The sequence below is a fragment of the Laetiporus sulphureus genome, assembly GCF_001632365.1.
Source record: "Laetiporus sulphureus 93-53 unplaced genomic scaffold LAESUscaffold_57, whole genome shotgun sequence".
NCBI classification, from domain to species: domain Eukaryota; kingdom Fungi; phylum Basidiomycota; class Agaricomycetes; order Polyporales; family Laetiporaceae; genus Laetiporus; species Laetiporus sulphureus.
The window spans coordinates 105,197-127,402 of record NW_024468566.1 but is presented as its reverse complement, the minus strand read 5'-3'; the positions used below and the strand labels follow the sequence as shown (position 1 = coordinate 127,402).

Sequence of the window (22,206 nt, the reverse complement as noted above, 5' to 3'; positions counted from 1 at the left end):
CCCAAGTGCAGGCTGGGCAAGAATTTCTATAAATGACTAATTCAAGACTACAAGTACATGACACATGGTTGAAAACAAGTACAGTGCACTATGAGCATGAAACCTCAGGCATTCACGCATTCTCAGTAGGTTCATCCTTAGCCTCTGGCACCTCGTACTCCTCATCCTCTGGCTCCAAAAAAGTTATTGATGATGCATTAGGAGGAGACATAGGCATGCTGAGGGATGTTAATTGTGATGGGTAGAACAACAGCTCTTGAAAAGAGCCCATCATGGGCTTTACTGGAATATGGACATGGGGCCAATGGGCAGTGCCCTGCATATGTGCATTTGAGAGCTTGCATGGGCGTGATGGGGCAGCATGCTTATGAGGGTGGTCAGTCTGAGAGTCATAGTCATCGGTGTTATGGGGGCACTTTTGAGATGAATGGGGGGCTGTCACGGTGCATTAGATCCTGTGCCCTAAGGCAAGGAAATGGCAGCAAGGTGCTTGCCAGCATCCAGTGACCTGCACAAAAAAGGGGTTTGCCCAGGTAGGGCCAAACCAGGCATGCAGTGACATGCAGCCTAAAAAGGGGCTCAAAGGGCCCTTAGCCTTATGCTCATAACAAGGGGGTGAATTGGCTGTTAGGCCACATGAAATAGGTGAATGAATCTAAGGTCTTCTCTTAGATCCTCATGTGCTTATATACATGTAGTGGTGGACCCTGGGTACCCTAACTATGGTGTACTTACTGGGGTCCTGTCCTGTCTACATGTGAACATATTGCCAAAACCAGTAATGGTTCTGGACTTTGCTATAGCAACTATCTATAAAGGCCGTGGATACGCCAAGGTAATCCTACTTTACCCAATGAGATAATTGCCTGAAGGTGGTGCCACTATTTGAGTAGCTGAAGTGGTGCCACTTATTGAGTGGCCAGTGGGAATTTTGCCATAGCACATATTCTAATGCTGGTGCTACTATTTGGCAGCCATGTAGTTGGTGCTGCTATTGAGCAGTGAATTGGGTGCTCGCTAGATTGATGGTCCAATGAGCATGGGTAAGCCTATTGTGGGCCAAAGAGTTCCGTGCTGGGCAAGTGGCCTGGTGTCATGTGACCAACACCTGATAACTTCTGAATAGGGCAAGTGGTCAGTGTCACGTGACTGGGTGGCTGAATCATGGGCGCTTGGTGGTCATGTGGTAGACACAGTCATATCCACAATGTATGTGGTGATATTGTGCTGTTTGTCCAAGTATCCACTTTGTGAGACCAATATAAAGGTTGGCGTCCAAATAACCACTTGTGGTTGCCGAATAATGACTTTATTGGTGCAAAAAGAAAGGTGCCACTTAATACTGTGACAGGGGCATGAATGACCTTATCGGTGCAGTAGTGCTTGGAATCAGTTGCATAAGGAAGACAGCCACAAACAAATTTAAGAGAGACAGCCAGCAGCCATTCCATGAGAATGGGGGTGCCCAGCATGGTACCCTCTAGGCTAGTGAACCAGAGCTTATCTGTGAATGAATGGGAGTCCAGGTAGCTTACTACTAACATGACACTCATGATGGAGGTCATACATCACTATGTCCTTGAGGAGGCAGGCCATGTGCTCCTCTGAGCACCTTTTGCAGGCATGGCTGCACCCATCCCATCAACAAGCAACCTTTTTAATGTCACAGATGAGACATTCATGGACCACCTCCCATATCTCAGTAAGTCAGAATGAGGGAATCACAGACATGGCTTCATAGCCAACATGATCATGAGATCTATCATGGTTCTCTCAGAGCCTGAAGTGTGAGTGCACAGATGGGGCAGTTGGTGATTTAATAGTGATGCAAGATCAAGGGTCGACAGCTGGAGGCAGCAGTGAAGGATGCTGAGGTAGGCTGACTTGAAAATCAGACATCTGCAGGCAGGAAGAGGGCTCCATGAGGGAAGGTGCTTGAGGAGGATATGACATGCCTTTCCTCTCCTCAATGATCTGGCAGTGATGAGTCTCCTGAGGCTTGCAAGAAGGGCAGACTGGAGGAGGGGATGGTGACAGAAGTGATGATGGGGGTCGAGATGATCAATGGAAGTGGACTCACCTGAGGTTGACAGATCAATGGGTGCCTGCTGTGTCTGCAGCATCTGTGAGGATGGTGATGCATGCTGGCATGGAGAGGGTGCAGGTGGTGGGGTTTGATGAGATAAAGATGCAGGTGGTGGTGCACCTCCAGTGGAATCAGATTCTGCTGTCAGGTTCTAATATTGGTGTCAGCAAATGGGGTGGACAAAGGCTGGCAGGCTCCTCAAACTCCACAGAAAACCCAAAAGTGCAGTTCACCACTCAGTGCTTGGAGGATGTTCAGGGGATGGGGTCACCTACAAGGCATGCACAGACTGTGGCACATAGGGCTTTGAAAAATTATAAGAATGGGTGAAGTTGAGCTCAGGAAGAGGGGTCACTTGTGAGTTGTGCAGAGACTGCAGCACATAGGGCTCTGAGGGGTCATGAGGATGGGCAAAGTTGAGCTCAGAAGAAGGGGTCACTTGCAAGGTGTGTGGAGACTGCGGCATGTAGAGCTCTGAGGGGTCATGAGCATAGGTGAAATAGGGAAGTGCAAAATCAGATGGACTCAAAATCAGCTCAGTAGAATGGGTACGCAGGCCCAGCATGCCCATTAGCTCAGGCAGGAAGCTGGCAACCGACGCTGGGTGGCAACTATGTAAAGGGCTCTCATGAAGAAATGACTGGGCACATCAATTGTGATATGTGAAGATGAAACTACAATGAACTTACCAGTTCCAGGAGCAACATGGAGCATGATGTGAGAAGACAGTAAGGTGGAGTAGTTCCTGGTATAGTGTTGCCATATTGGAAGTTTCATGTCATCCGTCACAGCTCACATCCGTTTACGCAATATGAGCCAGAGAGCATTACTCATCTCATAGAGAGTATGAATGTATGCCTGACCCTCCTGTGGGCTCTGTGGGATCAATTGATTGACTCACTCTAATGTCTGGGTCAGGTAGTTAGGGTGCTCAACCAGCCCTTGAAGTCTGCAAGTTATAAAGTTTATAAGGGTAGCAGCTTCAGACCATTCCTTGAGGAGCTGAACCTGCAGTGCTTGCGTGACACTCTCCAGCAACTAAGTGTGACTCTGAGCACTGAATAGTGCAGAAGACTCATCACACAGATGACATATCAGCAATAAAGTGACCTCCACAGTAACATTCCACCACATATCATGCACGTCGGGGTCAAGGAGGATCTGCCAGATAGAAAATGACCATATAGAAGGTGAATGTCCTTGAAAAGGCTCTGAAGTATTTTTTTGAGGTACCTCCATGCAGAGAGATTGATAGTGGGCTGAGACATGGTGAACATGATCTGGATACAGAAGGGAGAGGGGATGGCAACCATATATCCCTGCATGATGTGACCCTGAGCTCATCTTGAATGTGAATTCTGCTTCATGGATCATGAGCTTTCAATTCATGATTACACATATTAATCACAAGTTGTGTGTCATGGCTTGTGGCTGGTCAATATCTGAGTCTGGAGGGGATATGAGCAAGGTATTTGAGCTGTCCTCACTATAGAATGTGTGGCAAATGCTAAGCTCAGGATTGAAAGCCTGGTAAATTCCAGGCAGGGACCTGGGGCATACTAAATGCAAAAGAGGCATGGACATAGCATGTGTCAGACTTAGGTATGAAAACAGGGTACAGGAGAAGGAGCCCTTGAGTGAGGCTTTTTTTCAACCCCCTTCTTCATGAGTTAGGGGCTCATTCTAAAGGAACTTTGTGCCACATTCCAGGCTTCTTCACAGCCTTTCTCTGGGGTTTGGGGGGGGTTCATACTAAGGGTGAGAGTTTTTGCCACATTTTGATCACTCACCATGTGCTCAATCATGATGTAATTACATAGTTTAAACTCCACAATCTTCATCAAAAACAACTGATCAGAGATTGAACAAAATGAGTTATAGTGCATATGCATATTTTGTCATCCCCCAAAGTGATTACATCATATTCCAGGCTCCTCCCCAATCTCACTTTGAGATTCCATCTAGTTTCAGTTTCAGGCATTATAGGTGCTACTGTGCATGCACTGGCTGCACCATGAAAAGATCTGAGTGGAGATGGGTCCCCATGCCTAAGTCTGACACATGCTATGTCCATGCCTCTTTTGCATTTAGTATGCCCCAGGTCCCTGCCTGGAATTTACCAGGCTTTCAATCCTGAGCTTAGCATTTGCCACACATTCTATAGTGAGGACAGCTCAAATACCTTGCTCATATCCCCTCCAGACTCAGATATTGACCAGCCACAAGCCATGACACACAACTTGTGATTAATATGTGTAATCATGAATTGAAAGCTCATGATCCATGAAGCAGAATTCACATTCAAGATGAGCTCAGGGTCACATCATGCAGGGATATATGGTTGCCATCCCCTCTCCCTTCTGTATCCAGATCATGTTCACCATGTCTCAGCCCACTATCAATCTCTCTGCATGGAGGTACCTCAAAAAAATACTTCAGAGCCTTTTCAAGGACATTCACCTTCTATATGGTCATTTTCTATCTGGCAGATCCTCCTTGACCCCGACGTGCATGATATGTGGTGGAATGTTACTGTGGAGGTCACTTTATTGCTGATATGTCATCTGTGTGATGAGTCTTCTGCACTATTCAGTGCTCAGAGTCACACTTAGTTGCTGGAGAGTGTCACGCAAGCACTGCAGGTTCAGCTCCTCAAGGAATGGTCTGAAGCTGCTACCCTTATAAACTTTATAACTTGCAGACTTCAAGGGCTGGTTGAGCACCCTAACTACCTGACCCAGACATTAGAGTGAGTCAATCAATTGATCCCACAGAGCCCACAGGAGGGTCAGGCATACATTCATACTCTCTATGAGATGAGTAATGCTCTCTGGCTCATATTGCGTAAACGGATGTGAGCTGTGACGGATGACATGAAACTTCCAATATGGCAACACTATACCAGGAACTACTCCACCTTACTGTCTTCTCACATCATGCTCCATGTTGCTCCTGGAACTGGTAAGTTCATTGTAGTTTCATCTTCACATATCACAATTGATGTGCCCAGTCATTTCTTCATGAGAGCCCTTTACATAGTTGCCACCCAGCGTCGGTTGCCAGCTTCCTGCCTGAGCTAATGGGCATGCTGGGCCTGCGTACCCATTCTACTGAGCTGATTTTGAGTCCATCTGATTTTGCACTTCCCTATTTCACCTATGCTCATGACCCCTCAGAGCTCTACATGCCGCAGTCTCCACACACCTTGCAAGTGACCCCTTCTTCTGAGCTCAACTTTGCCCATCCTCATGACCCCTCAGAGCCCTATGTGCTGCAGTCTCTGCACAACTCACAAGTGACCCCTCTTCCTGAGCTCAACTTCACCCATTCTTATAATTTTTCAAAGCCCTATGTGCCACAGTCTGTGCATGCCTTGTAGGTGACCCCATCCCCTGAACATCCTCCAAGCACTGAGTGGTGAACTGCACTTTTGGGTTTTCTGTGGAGTTTGAGGAGCCTGCCAGCCTTTGTCCACCCCATTTGCTGACACCAATATTAGAACCTGACAGCAGAATCTGATTCCACTGGAGGTGCACCACCACCTGCATCTTTATCTCATCAAACCCCACCACCTGCACCCTCTCCATGCCAGCATGCATCACCATCCTCACAGATGCTGCAGACACAGCAGGCACCCATTGATCTGTCAACCTCAGGTGAGTCCACTTCCATTGATCATCTCGACCCCCATCATCACTTCTGTCACCATCCCCTCCTCCAGTCTGCCCTTCTTGCAAGCCTCAGGAGACTCATCACTGCCAGATCATTGAGGAGAGGAAAGGCATGTCATATCCTCCTCAAGCACCTTCCCTCATGGAGCCCTCTTCCTGCCTGCAGATGTCTGATTTTCAAGTCAGCCTACCTCAGCATCCTTCACTGCTGCCTCCAGCTGTCGACCCTTGATCTTGCATCACTATTAAATCACCAACTGCCCCATCTGTGCACTCACACTTCAGGCTCTGAGAGAACCATGATAGATCTCATGATCATGTTGGCTATGAAGCCATGTCTGTGATTCCCTCATTCTGACTTACTGAGATATGGGAGGTGGTCCATGAATGTCTCATTTGTGACATTAAAAAGGTTGCTTGTTGATGGGATGGGTGCAGCCATGCCTGCAAAAGGTGCTCAGAGGAGCACATGGCCTGCCTCCTCAAGGACATAGTGATGTATGACCTCCATCATGAGTGTCATGTTAGTAGTAAGCTACCTGGACTCCCATTCATTCACAGATAAGCTCTGGTTCACTAGCCTAGAGGGTACCATGCTGGGCACCCCCATTCTCATGGAATGGCTGCTGGCTGTCTCTCTTAAATTTGTTTGTGGCTGTCTTCCTTATGCAACTGATTCCAAGCACTACTGCACCGATAAGATCATTCATGCCCCCCATTCATCTCAAAAGTGCCCCCATAACACCGATGACTATGACTCTCAGGACTGACCACCCTCATAAGCATGCTGCCCCATCACGCCCATGCAAGCTCTCAAATTGTCACAGATTTCTGCCACAAAGTCCACATGTGACTTTTCTCACATCACAAATCACGTGCTTCACCAATATCTCATGCCACTCAGCCACAGATGCGACACGTAGAGATTAGGTAATAGTTCACATCACAAGTTATGGTCCAGATCCGTGGATGATACGGTCAGACCTGTCTATTCCAGGATACAATAGAGGCACCCATTTGGGAACAAAGAGAACAAGGACTATTGTTCGAGATCATCTAGGCAATCAGCTCAAGGTATAGCTGTTACCACGATAGGATGAATCGTCTCACAGTTGATACCAATGAAGACAGATCTTCTCACCTATTGTTCCACTTATAGATAGATTCTCCCACTTATTGTTCCGTGTATGGTCTAGTCGCCTAGATACGTAGATAGCCAATCATCTATTTTACAGTAGTGGTACAATGAAGGTTATGTAATTAGGCTCCTGTGCACGTATATAAGATCAGCATGTAGAGGACGACACTTTAGATTGTTTCTCCTTGTCTACCATTGTAGCACCCACTGAGCCTACCAGCTCCACCATGTATCTTTTACCCTTCGATATGCTTGCTTCACCAAACAAGTAAGTGTTAGGCTCTCAAGCCACTCTAGAGATCAGGGAGATCAGGGTGGCACGTTCTACATGATCGTTCCTTTTTTTAATCTTTTTGATCTCTTGTCCAGCAGTGCTGTAACACAAATGCACATATGCAGGGCACTGCCCATTGGCCCCATGTCCATATTTCAGTCAAGCCCATGGTGGGTCCTTTTCAAGAGCTGTTGTTCTACCCATTACAATTAACATCCCTCAGCATGCCTATGTCTCCTCCTAATGCATCATCAATAACTTTTTTGGAGCCAGAGGATGAGGAGTACGAGGTGCCAGAGGCTAAGGATGAACCTACTGAGAATGCGTGAATGCCTGAGGTTTCATGCTCATAGTGCACTGTACTTGTTTTCAACCATGTGTCATGTACTTGTAGTCTTGAATTAGTCATTTATAGAAATTTTTGCCCAGCCTGCACTTGGGTAAGAAGGCCATTTCTCGCAAAAATGATTCCTGAGATCCTGATATTCTTTATAACTGATTTTATAAGTTTATCATGATATTCACCACATTGATTGAGGGATATATAGTGTTATCCACATTAAAATGTCAGTCCCTTTAGCAGAGATCAAGGATGGTGTGATTGTTTGAGATGCAGCTATATTTAGAGTGATGTTATATTATGACAAAGTTGGAAGATAATGATGTGTAGCAGACTATGTTTTCTTTATTGAAGGTGGGATTCAGCAAAGTTTGGTGTAGATTGCTACAGAGCTAAATCTACCATGTGCTTTGTTGAGGAGAGTAGGGTGTGCCATCTTCACAGGATATTCTAATGTTGAAGTATTACCTGTAGCAATTCTGTCATTGTACTCACTGGGTGAGGCAATCAATAATTTGAGGTGAAAAATGATAAAATTATTGAAGAAAAAGTTCAAAGATAATGAAAAGATTGAAAGGAGATTGAATGAAATATTAATAATCATTTCTTCAAACAATTATTTTACAATCTTTCATACAAAACTATAATGAAAAGTTTTAAAATATTTTTTGCTCTTTTTAATCACAGATGATGAAAATATTATAACTATGTCACACCGTTGTTTTTATATACTAAGCTAGTTCCTCATATATGAAATAGCACTATACTAATACTATGATTAGAATAGTAGTACTAAGATTCTAATATTAGCAGTATGCTAGTACTAAGGTCTAAATGCTAGTACTATGCCAAATGTTAGTATTAAGATCCAAATATTAGTGCTAAGACTTTAGAGAGTAGTACTATGCTAGTATTAAGGTTTAAATGCCTAGTACTATTCTAGTGCTAAGATGTAGAAATCAATACCATGGTAATATTTAGGCTTCAAAAGATAGTACTCACATTTGAACCTAATTATTAAGCTTTATATTCTAATATTGGCTTAGCATACAATGATGATGATGTGACATGATTACAATATGTTCATCATCTTTGATAAGAAATTAATCAAAAAACATTTTAAAACATTTTATCATCACTTTGTCTGAAAGATTATAAACTGATTGAAAAATGATTGCTAATATGTCATCCAATCTTTTTTCAATCATTCCATCATCTTTAACAAGAAATGATACTAATAATAATTTAAATCCTTTTATCACAAATTGACAGTAAAGATGCTGAAAAGATTTGAATTTTTTTTAAATATATTTACCATCTTTCAACTCAAATTATTGATTGTTTCACCCAGTATTTACTGTTGCTTGCATAATAGTCAAGCTTTGCATAGTCAATATGCAAACATTCTGATATCTCAGTGCTTAAGCTGTTACAACAACTGAGCTTAATAATAGTGACAATATAGTGCTTGAGTCAGTGCAGTTTTGATATGTTAAAATGCTTTTGGATGCTGAGTTTGATAAAGATCTGCATGAATTGATGAAAAGCCTCTAAAGCATAGTGCATCTGAATCAGTGTGGATGTTGAGTGTGCCAAATAATGGGCCAGATAAATGTTGAGCAGACCATGCACAGCTACAATAATCTTCAAACCAATATTGGGTGTACTTGCCAGTAACATGATGAAGACCTTCTCCATCTGATGAAGGTTTGCACATTACTACTAAGGTTTGAAGGTTAGTACTATGCTAGCACTAAGGTCTGAAGGTTAGTACTATGCTAGTACTAGCATTCAGACCTTAGCACTGACCTCCAGACCTTAATATTAGCATAATACTAGCCTTCAGGTCTTAGTACTAGCATAGTACTAGCGTAGTACTAGCCTTCAGACATTAGTACTAGTATAGTACTAGTACTTAAATTTTAGTATTAGCATACTGCCAACATTAGAATCTTAGTCTTATTCTTCACACTATAGCAACAGTATAGTGTTAACATATAAATCTGAGTATTGACCTCCACATCTTAGTACTAGCTTAGTATATGAAAACAAGGGTGTGATATAGTCACAATATTTTTATCATCTTTGATCAAAAAAGAGTAAAAAAGGATTTTAAAACTTTTCGTCATAGTTTTATATGAAAGCTTGTGAAATGATTAAAGAAATGATTATTAATATTTCATGCAATCTTCTTTCAAAAAAGATGATGAAAAGATTGAAAGAAGATTGGGTGTAATATCAGTAATCATTTCTTCAATAATTTCACAATCTTTCACATAAAATTATGATAAAAGGTTTCAACATATTTTTTTGCTCTTTTTTGATCAATAATGATGATAATATTGTGACTATATCACACTCTTATTTTTATATATCAAGCTAGTACTAAGATGTGGAAGTTAATACTCAGGTTTATATGTTAGCACTATACTAGTACTATGGTCAGAAGAGTAATACTAAGATTTCAATGTTAGCAGTATGCTAATACTAAGATTTAAATGCTAGTACTATGCTAGTATTAAGGTTTGAAGATAGTACTATGCTAATACTAAGGTCTAAATGCTAGTACTAAGCTAGTGCTAAGATGTAGAGATCAATACTATGCTAGTACTAAGGCTCTAAGAGATAGTACTAACATTTGAACCTAATATTAAGTATTAATCTTTATATTCTAATATTAGCTTAGTATAGAATGATAATAATGTGACATGGTCACAATATATTCATGATTGTTGATAAGAAAAGAATGAAAAAAGATTTTGAAACTTTTTATTATAACTTTGTCTAAAAGATTATAAACTAATTGAAAAAAATGATTGCTAATATCTCATTCAATCTTTTTTCAACCTTTTAATCATCTTTAACAAGAAACGATGTTGATAATATTTTGAATCCTTTTCTCACGAATCGACAGCAAAGATGCTGAAAATCTTCTTTAATATCTTTATTATCTATTATTATAAATTATTGATTGTTTCACCCAGTGCATGAGGGAGAATCAGCTGAAACTTTTGAAAAAAAAAAAAAGGACCCCCATGAGTGCTGGTTCAGGTTATGTGACACTCACAGGATAAAGAGGTTCATCACAGAGTTAGCTAAGTGGTAAGACATTTACGATTTCTAAGATACAAAGGAGAGTTTGTGCAACACTGGGCACTTAGGGCATCTATGTGACATTTTTTGATACCCATGAAACAGTTAAGCAATGCGTGGAAGAGTGGACCATTACAAAGTGGTTTTATTTTTCACCCCTGTCCTGAGGTTAGGAGAGGCCTTTCCTTCAAAACTTCATTACTGTGTTATGTTTTGTTCTTATTCAGATTTGCTATCTTTTGTAATAGGCATATGAATCGGACTTTGAACATGCATGACACAGCTAATCCAAATATGTGCAAATATTCAGAGCCAATCACAGCACTGAATTTGCCAGGGTTAATGCCTTAAGGGCAGATGGCTTCACAGCCATTCAAACCTTTGTATGCAATGGCTTGAAAGTGATTCAAACCAAGGCATTCAATGGCTTCAAAGTGGTTTAAACCACAGTGTTCATTATTTTGTTATGTATTTCAGTACAGTGATGACCTGACGATCAAAGTTGAACATCATTCCTGCATAGGCATTGTCTTGATAATTGGAAATGAGATCCAACTTTTATGACTTGAGTTGATCCATGGCCATCTAATAATACATTATTGTGTAATTTAGGTGCAAACAGTTAAAATGCATCTGAAATTGACTAAGTTCTAAAGAGATACACTCACTGTTGTCAAGTATAACAGCGCGTTACAATGTGCCATGATCATTGATTTGTTTAGCTAGCTCATAGACTATTTAGGTATGATTACATATGCACTTGTTAATTCTGTACACATAAAAATTGTCTTCACCATCCTTGCTCACTTCTCTTCATCGAGCCAACTCCAGTACATGGGCCCCATAGCTCTCATTGTCTAGCTACTCACTCTAGAATCCCTATCTCATGTTCTCTTGCTCTCATCTCTCATCCCTCGTCTGACCTGCCCATTACAGTTTGACTTGACCACTCAAAAACTACACTACAAGCTCCGATGAGCCCGCCTTCCTGCTGGCTCACCTATTCCATCGTACTTTTCCTTTGTTCTATCCTACGTGGTGTAAAAGTGCACATACTACTGATCTATATGGACGATTTACAGGATCTCATGACTGGTATTCAAGATGATCAGTCTCGAAACTCTACTGCTTAGCCCACTCAGCTGACTCAATCACAGACCTATGATGTCACACTCAGTCACCATTTAGAGATGTTCTATTGTGGCCAGTCTCAGCTGCATGATGCAATCTCACAAGTCATCAACTGGCTCAGCAATCTCGAGACCTCATGCTTGACATCTTCTTATCCCACAGGCTCCACACACTACCATGATCCCTGCATGTTTAATAGAAAAGTGGACAATGTCATTCTGTGGGTCAAGGAGATATGGACCACCATCCATCTCTTGTGCGCTTAGCTGCTGAATGACTATGACCAGGTGATGTTTGCTAGTACATCCCTCAAGGATGGCAACCCAACATCCTGGTTCAATTTCATCAAAATTTCAAATCTGAAGGTCCTGCATAACTTTCAGGGTTTCATCCATGTGTTCAAGAACCACTTTGAAGACCCTGATCTTTTTGCCAAGTATCTACACAAACTCATGGCACACATGCAAATAGGCTCAGTCACCAATTATGCTGCTCATTTTTGTGAGTATCTGGTGCACATTGATCTCAACAATGCCACACAGATTGCCTACTTCTATGAGGGTCTCAAAGACCATATCAAGGACATGCTTGCCACAGTCCTGGAGCTTCTGAAGACTTTTGACACATACATTGCACTCACCACAAAGATTGATAACAAAGTGCATGCTCACGAGCTTAAGCATAAGCTAGCTCAGTCTTCCTCTAGCTCTTGTCATATTCCACATCACCATGAGGCCCCTCGAGCCACTCCTTCTCCTGTGCTCTCATCGACTGCTCCTGTGCAGTCATCTGTGAACAATGACATTGTCTCTATGGAGGTAGATGTCATCTGCCATGGCCACTCACCAACACTGAGAAGAAATGTCACTGCAAACTCAGACTCTGTTTCTACTGTGGCCAGGGCAAGCACCACATTAGCGAGTGCCCAAACATGTCAGATAGCACCAAAAAGAACTGCAAGGCTTCTTTCTCATTGGAAAAGGCCTAACCAGAGGTTCATCGCAAGTCCCAGGGCCTCCAGATACAACAGCGACTCAGACACCCTTCTTGGAGGCTCCATCACATGTTCGTTCAACAACTGGCATGTGAATCCCAAAGCCTGCTGGTTTGCCTCTCATTTTTTCTCTTTCTACCCATGTTCATGCCTTCCTCAATTCTTCTGACCACTTTTTTATTTCTGTTTCTCTTCAGTTTCCTAATAAAAAACCCGTTCACATGTACGTGCTCATCGACAGTGGCGTGACGGGTTCATGCATTTCTTATAATTTTGCTAACTGTCATTCTCTTCTATGGTATCTCAAGAATGTACCTGTACCTATCATCATGATTGATGAATGTCCTATTGCATCTGGCTTGATCATCCATGATGTACTGATGTATCTGTCTGTGCAAAATCATTTCGAGCACATTTTTTTAGAAATTGTGTCGGTGCCCTACCCTGTTATTCTAGGTCTCAACTGGCTTCAGCATCACAACCCATCCATCGATTGAATGTGCAAACACCTTGCTTTGTCATGCTGCAGCATGACCTCCTCACAATATGTCTTCACACGCAAAAAAGGCTCAGTCTTGCCCATGTTGCCTCTCTCGTCTCGTTCTCACACTCTTGTCCTGTCACACATGTCGACATAGGCTCTGATCTTCACCACATGTCCCTCACTTCCTTATCATCAAGCTCATCTTTGTGTCCCATCCCAGCACCATCTATGCTGGCTTCATGTGATGAATCATATCTCTCAGCTTCAATAACCTCACCTCTCTTGCCTTGTCTCTCATCTGACATTAGCTTTACTCAAACTGGATTACCTTTGCCCACTCCCACAATCTCAGAACATCCCTCACTCAACATCGCATTCATTAATTCGATGCAATTCTGCAAGATTGCTCAAAACAATGAAGCCACCATGCTTTGGTATCATTCCACTGGCTCTCATGGTTATGCCATCACATCCATGAATCTCTGTGCAGCCTCTGCATCTCCTAAGCCTCCTGACCTCGATGACTTCCTCGCATCCATCTTCAAGAAATATCATGACTATGCCACTGTCTTCTCTCCTGTCAACATTGAACAGCTTCTGCTCCATCGACCATGCGATACATCGATCGACCTTGAGGATGACACGATGCCACCCTTTGAGCCCATCTACCACCTCTCGCAAGACAAGCATGTTGTTCTGTTTGACTACATCGAGTCAAACCTCCACAAGGGGTTCATTCAGCATTCAACATCCTTCACTGGCTCCCCTGTCCTATTCATTTGCAAGAAGACCAGTGAGCTGCACCTCTGCATTGACTACTGTGGCCTCAACTCTATCACCAAGAAGAACTGCTACCAGTACATCCCCAAAATAATGCACCAGTCTCTTAAGTGGTCTAACGAAGACCCATACCCACTGAATGACCCAGAGTGTGACAGTCCCTGGCAAATTGTCAGTAAACCAACTAGACATAGTGATGATGCAAAAAAAACCTCACTAGTGCAGGATAAACTGAAAGAAATTAAACCCGTGTATAGGTATCTGCCTGCTAAGGGAACAAAAGCTTTGCTCACTGTTAGCAATAACCAGGGTAGAAAAAAGAAAAAGCACATGCATGTCAGCAATGAAACAGGCCTCGATGACAAAAAGATGAGAACCGCTTCACCCCTTTCATTATACTCAAGCCCTGTCAGTTTTATATGAGATGAGAACAACTACAGTTGCGCATATGATAGCCTTTTCTCCATACTGCTCAAGGTGTTCACAGATTGTCCACAGCAATGGAATGATACTGTCAAAAACCAGAATGACTTTCTTCACAAGTTCACTAATGTCTTTACAAAGGTACTCACTAGTAAACATTCTATGAAACATGCAAGAGATGCTATCCGTGCAAAATTTCAGATCGCACACCCCGCAACATTTCTCACCACAGAAAAAGAAGGCATGGACATCTACAGTTTGTGTTCTGCTATGTTCGAGTCTTCATCCTCTAATGTTACCGTCCATCTTCACTGCCTCCACTGCAATGTCGATGTGAATACAGAAGACACTTTCATTTATCTATGGGACTGCAGTTTGCCCATCTGGAGAGAATCCTCTGCTAAGTTAGGTTCCTCAAAAAAAGAAAGCTATCAGAGTGGCTGCAAGCTCTTTTTCTCAGAAAGACTCAGTTGTCATGCCAAACCTGCCACACAAGACTGATGAGAAAGTATGTCTTTGTCAATACCCCAAACTTCATGGCATTCATAATGAATGGTAAGCAACTTCAGCTAGATCCCACAGTGTACATCGGTGAAGAAGGCACAAGATTTCGCTTGTGTGGTATTATTTGTTTTGGTGGCTTTCATTTCACTGCAAGGATTATTGATATGAATGGTCAGACATGGTACAATGATGGAATTGTCACCGATAATACTTCAACATTAGAAGATCCTCTCAAGATGACACATCGTACTCTCCTCAGCAAAGCACGTGGCAGAGTTAGCTCTGTGGCAATCTACACTAAACTTTTCTGAATGTCTCACCTTCATTGTGCTGGTCTGAAGTTTACTACTAAGACCTTCTCAACTAGTAATATAATTTTCATTTGTTCATCTTTATTGCCTGATCTGAATACCTATTTGACCTCATATCACTTTCTTGCACACATCTATGCACCATGAGTCAATCACCCCAGCAATGTGTATACTGCTCAAACTGTAGTTGTAAGTATCTTTGACAAACATTATTAAAAAAGCCCTTATAATTTTTTATGATCACTAATGTGACTGTTACAATCACCTTTGACAACATATAATTTTCAAAACACCTTACAACTTTTATCGTTACTGTCATGTAACTATGATTGTAATCATCTTCGATAAAGAAACATGCAAGTATGATTACAGTTCAACAAAAGCTAAAAGAAAAGCTTGAACCATTTTATTTTCACTTCATTTGAGAAGCTATATAATTATGCATCTATGATTGTATTATCTTTAAAAAATACTTGCACCTTTTAAAACTTTTTATCTTAACTTTTTCAAAAGCAATTATTTACCATCACTCTCACACAACCATGACTATAATCATCATTGACAATATGAAACTTTTATTATCACTGCATTTAAAATTTTCTACAATCATGCATCCATCTTATATTATCATTGAATGAATAATCACAATGTTTCACTTTTTCAACAGCAAGTTACACCATCACTCTCATATGACCATGACAAAAACTTCAATACTTTTATCATCACTCTCATGCAACCTTTACTATAATCATCTTCGACAACAGTTTTTCTAACAACTTTAACCATTTGTATCATCACTCTGTTTAAATAATTCTTACAATATCAATTCTAATCATCACTTTATTCAAATTATTTTTACAATGTTAAAGCTTTTTATGTTTACTTTTTCAATAGCAAGTTTTTACCATCACTTTTATACAACCATCATTACATCATCATCTTTAACAACAGTTTTTTTATATAACTTTAAAACAATTTTGATCATCACTTTATTTGAATTATTTTTACAATTATCAAAATTATATACATTCACTTTTCAATAGCAAGTGTTTACTCTCACTCTTATACAATCATGAGTATAATTACCTTTGATCACAGAAAATTTTAAAAAACTAAAACAATTTTGATTGTCACTTTATTTGAATTGTCTTTATAATAACAATTTTTATCATTGCTCTATTTGAGTTATTTTTATAATCTTCAACATTTTTTACCTTCTTCTTCTTAACAGCAACTTTGTACCATCACTTGAATACAATCATTATTATACAATAATCTTTAACAACAATTGTTTTTACAACTTTAACCATTTTTAGATTACTAACTCATGAACAACCATTTAATGATTCAATGGCATGTGTGAGGTTTTCAATGTCAGCAGCAGTGAAACTAGTGTTAAGCATAGCCAAAAGTTGGACAAAGTATCACAGAAGCAGTAACATAGTGTCACATATGTTATGGTTATCTTCTCTCACCTTGTATCTATACAGACCATACAACAGCCACCCGATCAAAATAGGGACCTGGGACATAGCATCTTTGAGGCTGTGACAGGTCAATGGTGAGTTCTGTCCTGGCAATAACCACACCATCAAACTTGAGGACCTGTCTCTTCTTTGGAGGTGACCCCTCCAATGTAGCAACAGTTTGAGATCTGGATAAACCAGTGACTGGCTGATCAGGTGCTTCCTCGTTGACCCTGAATCTAACTGTGTGGCTTGCCAGTGTCACTGCATGAGAGATGCATTGGCATGAATGGGTCATCGAGGCACTGATCCATTGGTTTGACAATATGACCTAGACCAAAATCATCTATAGAACCTCCTGCATCCTGAGTTTGTGATAAGAATCTGAGAAGTCTGTGTCACTGCATAAGGGATGCATTGGCATGCATGGGTTATGGAGGAACTAGTCCATTGAGGCATTCAGACCATACAACGGCCACCCCATCAAGATAGGGACCTGGGACATAGCATCTTTTGAGCCTGTAGCAGATCAATGTCACTGCACGAGAAATGCATTGGCATGCAAGCAACCATGAGGATGGGAATACTTATAGTGAGGAGAGTGAAAGTCATTATAGAAGTTCAATAAGTATATCTCCATTGAGAATGATGCTTCTCTTTCCTCCTCAGTGAGAGGCCAAACTGTGGCCCATTTAAATGTTTTCTGCATGTAGACAGGGGAAGGCAGTGGAGTTACCAGCTTTTACTCATTGGCTGATCACCTTGCAATATGAATAGTCAGTGATCTTGAAGGCCCAGGTGTAGCATTTCTATCACTCATCACTTTTAAGGAAGTGATCGATGCATGCTGCATCGACAATGAAGGGATCAATTGAATCAAAGTCAGATGAGAAATCAGTGCCAATTATAGATGATGGTGCTGGAGTTGGATCATGGAGGAATTAGTCTATTGGATTGACAATAAGACCTAGGCCAAAATGTCAAGCCATAATGCTGCTGCCTCATACTTCACCTTTTTCATACATGAGGCTGCTAACAAATCTTCATTGTCCTTATCTACTGTCTGGCAAAAATGACAGCCAAGAAAGTGTCATCGTTCATCTTTCAGTGGCAGCATTGACATTTAGGGTCAGCAAGCTTTTGAACAGGCTTGAGAAACATTTTCAGCTGCTGGATACCTTTAGCCATTGATTGCAGGTAGCTCACAGAGATCATTGTTCTGGTCTACCCATAAGCTCTCAGTCATCTTAGCTTACATATCCTTAACTGTACTACTCTGCAGTCATTTTGTGCTCTATTCAGATTGAGAGGCTAAAAGTTCAGAAGATATAAATGATATTGTCAGCAGATCATTGTCTTCAACATGATGATTATGGTAATGAGTGAGTGATGATACAAAGTGTTGAAGTTCTTTTAAGACTTTTCTGTTGTTGAAGGTAATTATAATAATGGTTGAACAACTGTGACGGTAAACATTTGCTATTAAAAAAGTTAGGATAAAAGGTTTTGAAGATTGGAAAAATAATTCAAATATAAAGTTAATTCAAATAAAGTGATTATAAAGATAATTATATAGTCATAGTTGTATAATACTAATGATAAAAATTTACTGTTGAAAACATAAACATAAACCATTTTCAGTATTATAATGATAATTCAAATAAAGTGATGATAAAGATTGTTAAAATTGTTACAATCACTGTTATTAAAAATGGTTATGTACTCATGATTGTATAAGAGCAATGGTAAAAACTTGCTGTTGAAAAGTGAAGATAAAAAGTTTCAAGATTGGTAAAACAATTCACATAAAGTAATGATAAGAATTGTTAAAATCTGCTGTTAAATCTTTTTAATGACTTTTTTACTTTTTATGATTAGTTTATTTAAATTATTTTACAACAGCAAGTCTGTATCATCACTCTCATATAACCATGATTATAATTATCTTCGACAACAAAAAATTTTTAAAAAGCTTCAACACCTTTTATCATCATTCTCATGCTATCATGACTGCAATCATCTTTATTACCTTTTCAGACATGCAAGTATATTACTTGTGCCATCTTCGCAATGCCTTCATTGCAGCTGGCATTGACAATGAGGCTGCCTTTTACAGCACACACATACAAGTGAAAGAAAGGCTATCTCAATTCTCTACTCATCAGTCATATGTGCTCAACACATTTTTGACAACTTTAAGTACACATGGTGCTTGACCATATGGAGGACTAGATCAGGCAGTCCTTATGAATCTAGCAGCACACAGTCTGCTTTGCATATTAGTATATGCATTATGCATCATACCATTTCAAGCTCACTTGATTACTTACTCATGAACCATTTAATGATTTAATGGCATGTGTGAGGTTTTCAATGTCAGCACCAGTGAAACTAATGTTAAGCATAGCCACAAGTTCTGTGAAGTATCACAGAAGCAGTAATATAGTATCAGATATAGTACGTTTACCTTCTCTCATCTTCTATCCTTATTGGTGAGCTGCCTATGAGATTCATGCTCAGCATGATCATAAGGGAGTGATTGATGCATGCTGCATTGAAACAACCATTTAACAATTTAATGGCATGTGTGAGCCTTTCAATGTCAGCAGCAGCATTCTGAGTTTATTATCAACATAAACATGTTATTGACCTAGAGATAATCAGGCAGTCCTTATCAATCTAGCAGCACATATATTATCCATGCTCACAATGTTCAATGTATAGTACTAGCTTAGTACTAGCATGATGTTAGCATTCAGATCTTAATACTAACTTAGTACTAGCTTAATGCTAGCATACTACTGACCTTTAAACCTTAATATCAATCTGGACATACCGTTGTATGATCTGGATGCCTCAATGGACCAGTTCCTCCATGACCCATGCATGCCAATGCATCCCTCATGCAGTAACACTGACCTCTCAGATCCGTATCTTGATGGGGTGGCCTTTGTATGGTCTGGATACCTGAACTCACCACATTTTCACACATCCATAGCTGTAAGTGATGGTATGTGCTACACAGAAACTGCACACTCAACTTCTGTCATAACTTTCACTCTCCTTGCCATAAGTATGCACAGCCTCAAAGATGCTATGTCCCAGATCCCTACCTTGATGGGGTGACCGTTGTATGATCTTTATGCCTCAACTGATCATGCTTGTTACCTCTAGGCCAATAACATGTTCATGTTGATCATAAACTCATGATGCAGGAGACTTTATAAATGATTTTGACTTACATGTTATTGTCAATCCAATGAATAAGTTTCTGCATGACCCAACTCCAGCACCATCATCTATAATTGGCACTGATTTTTCTCCTCTGACTTTGATTCAATTGATTAACTCCTTCATTATCAATGCAGCATGCATCAATCACTCCCCCGAAAGTGATAAGTGATAGAAATGCTACACCTGGACCTTCGAGATCACTGACTGTTCATATTCCAAGGTGATCAGCCAATGAGCAAAAGCTGATAACCTCACTGCCTCTCCCTGTCTAAATGCAGAAAACATTTAAATGGGCCACAGTTTGGCCTCTCACTGAGGAGGAAAGAGAAGCATCATTCTCAATGGAGGTATACTTATTCAACTATCATAATAACTTTCATCCTCCTCACTATAAGTATTCCCATCCTCATGGTTGCTTGCATGCCAATGCATTTCTCATGCAGTGACATTGATCTGCTACAGGCTCAAAAGATGCTATGTCCAAGGTTCCTATCTTGATGGGGTGGCCGTTGTATGGTCTGGATGCCTCAATGGACCAGTTCCTCCATGACTCATGTCACGAAGACCCAATATCAGGCGAAGTCTGAAGTCTTACTTGCTTATATTGAATAAGATGAAGTGACCGAGATCGCAGACTATAAGAGGTGTACTGGACTTATAGGAGAAGTCGCAGCAGCAGTCAAGTGTATTGAGTATTGATGAAGGTAGATAAGTCTAGGGGTGTAGACCCAGACAACCCCAGTATATATACAAGCAGGGTCAGACCCCTGATACACTGTCTACCGAGACCATGGACACACCTACAGTGAGTCCATGTGAACGGTGACTCAGCACACATTCTAGATAGGTGAAAGCTCGGTGCTACCTGCGAGCTTATCTTTGATATAAGCCAATAGCATTAATCTACGAAGTCGTACGATGTTATCATGAGACCTTGCCATGCAGCTATAAGGTCATGTGGCCATGCCACCTGACTATAACTACTTCTAACTACAGGACTGTCTTTCCATGTAGTGGAGCTCCATGCCTCACGGGTTGTAGGAGCTTATCCTATTGGAGGATAAGCGACCGGATCTTGAGTCTTCGGATATGCTGCCTTATCTATTAGGCAGAATAGTTAGTACCTGTCATCTGACGTGTGCACGTGATAATGTGCGCGAGGTCTAGCACGTGATATGAGTGCTTTAGGATATACACGTGAGTGGACATGTGAATAGTTACATGACCACGAAGTGAGCAATAAAATAATGTGGAATGTTACAGTTTGTGACAACTCATGCATGCCAATGCATCCCTTATGCAGTGACACTGACCTCCCAGATCTGTATCTTGATGGAGTGGCCTTTGTATGGTCTGGATGCCTCAACTCACCATATCTTCACACATCTATAGCTATACGCAATGATATGTGCTACACAGAAATTGCACACTCAACTTCTGTAATGACTTTCACTCTCCTTGCCATAAGTATGCACATCTTTATGGTTGCTTACATGCCAATGCATCTCTCATGCAGTGACATTGACCTGCTAAGAGAGCAACAATGCTGCCACTAAAAAGATGAATGATGACACTTCCTTGACTGTGGTTTTGTCAAATAGTAAATGTGAACAATGAAAACTTGTTGCCAGCCTTGAGCATGAGTTTGTTGATAACATGGTATCGGTCTAGAGGTAACGAGGCAGTCCTTATGAATCTAGCAGCACACACATTATGCATGTCCACAATGTTCAATGCATAGCACTAGCTTAGTATTAGCATAGTATTAGTATTCAGATCTTAATACTAACTTTGCACTGGCTTAGTGCTAGCATACTACAATCTGATTACCAACCTGCACATACTAGTATCAGCTTACTACAGTACTTCTATAGTACTAACTTTGAGACCTTAATACTAGCATAGTAATAGCACTCAAATCTTAGCTTTCTGCATGTAAACAGGGGGAGGCAGTGGCGTGAAGAGCCTGTGCTCATTGTTCTATCACCTCACTGGGTGAAGTGATCAATAAGTTGAGGTGAAAGATAATGAAAATATTGAAGAAAAAGTTTAAATCTTTTAAGCATCTTCACTATCAATTTGTGATAAAAGTATTTAAAATAATTTTAACATCTTTTATTCTGAAAGATGATAAAAAGATTGAACAAAGATTGGATGAAATATTAATAATCATTTCTTTAATCATTTGACAATCTTTCAGACAAAACTATGATGAAAAGTTTTAAAATCTTTTTTTACTTCTTTTTTGATCAAAGATGATGAAAATATTGTGACTAT

At 40.6% G+C, this 22,206-nt stretch overlaps 4 protein-coding genes across 4 annotated transcripts; 3 read left to right on the top strand and 1 right to left on the bottom strand.

Annotated features, from left to right (window-relative positions):
- Nucleotides 1-1,573: 1,573 nt before the first annotated feature.
- LAESUDRAFT_717343 (uncharacterized protein) lies at nt 1,574-3,151 on the top strand (the record flags this gene model as incomplete). The annotated part of the gene is made up of 6 exons (XM_040907328.1): nt 1,574-1,702; nt 1,778-1,787; nt 1,998-2,412; nt 2,779-2,814; nt 2,878-2,938; nt 3,005-3,151. The coding sequence occupies 6 exons, from the start codon at nt 1,574-1,576 to the stop codon at nt 3,149-3,151; spliced, it is 798 nt and encodes a 265-aa protein (XP_040759400.1).
- Nucleotides 3,152-4,671: 1,520 nt separating this feature from the next.
- Nucleotides 4,672-6,249, bottom strand: LAESUDRAFT_717342 (uncharacterized protein; the record flags this gene model as incomplete). The annotated part of the gene is made up of 6 exons (XM_040907327.1): nt 4,672-4,818; nt 4,885-4,945; nt 5,009-5,044; nt 5,411-5,825; nt 6,036-6,045; nt 6,121-6,249. The coding sequence occupies 6 exons, from the start codon at nt 6,247-6,249 to the stop codon at nt 4,672-4,674; spliced, it is 798 nt and encodes a 265-aa protein (XP_040759399.1).
- A 7,817-nt stretch (nt 6,250-14,066) lies between these two features.
- Nucleotides 14,067-14,561, top strand: LAESUDRAFT_610103 (uncharacterized protein; the record flags this gene model as incomplete). The annotated part of the gene is made up of 2 exons (XM_040903154.1): nt 14,067-14,399; nt 14,421-14,561. Coding segments are annotated over 2 exons (474 nt in total), but the record flags the coding sequence as incomplete, so codon positions are not given.
- Nucleotides 14,562-14,962: 401 nt separating this feature from the next.
- On the top strand, nt 14,963-15,229 carry LAESUDRAFT_663522 (uncharacterized protein; the record flags this gene model as incomplete). Its single annotated transcript, XM_040905065.1, has 1 exon — nt 14,963-15,229. The coding sequence occupies one exon, from the start codon at nt 14,963-14,965 to the stop codon at nt 15,227-15,229; it is 267 nt and encodes an 88-aa protein (XP_040759397.1).
- Nucleotides 15,230-22,206: the final 6,977 nt, after the last annotated feature.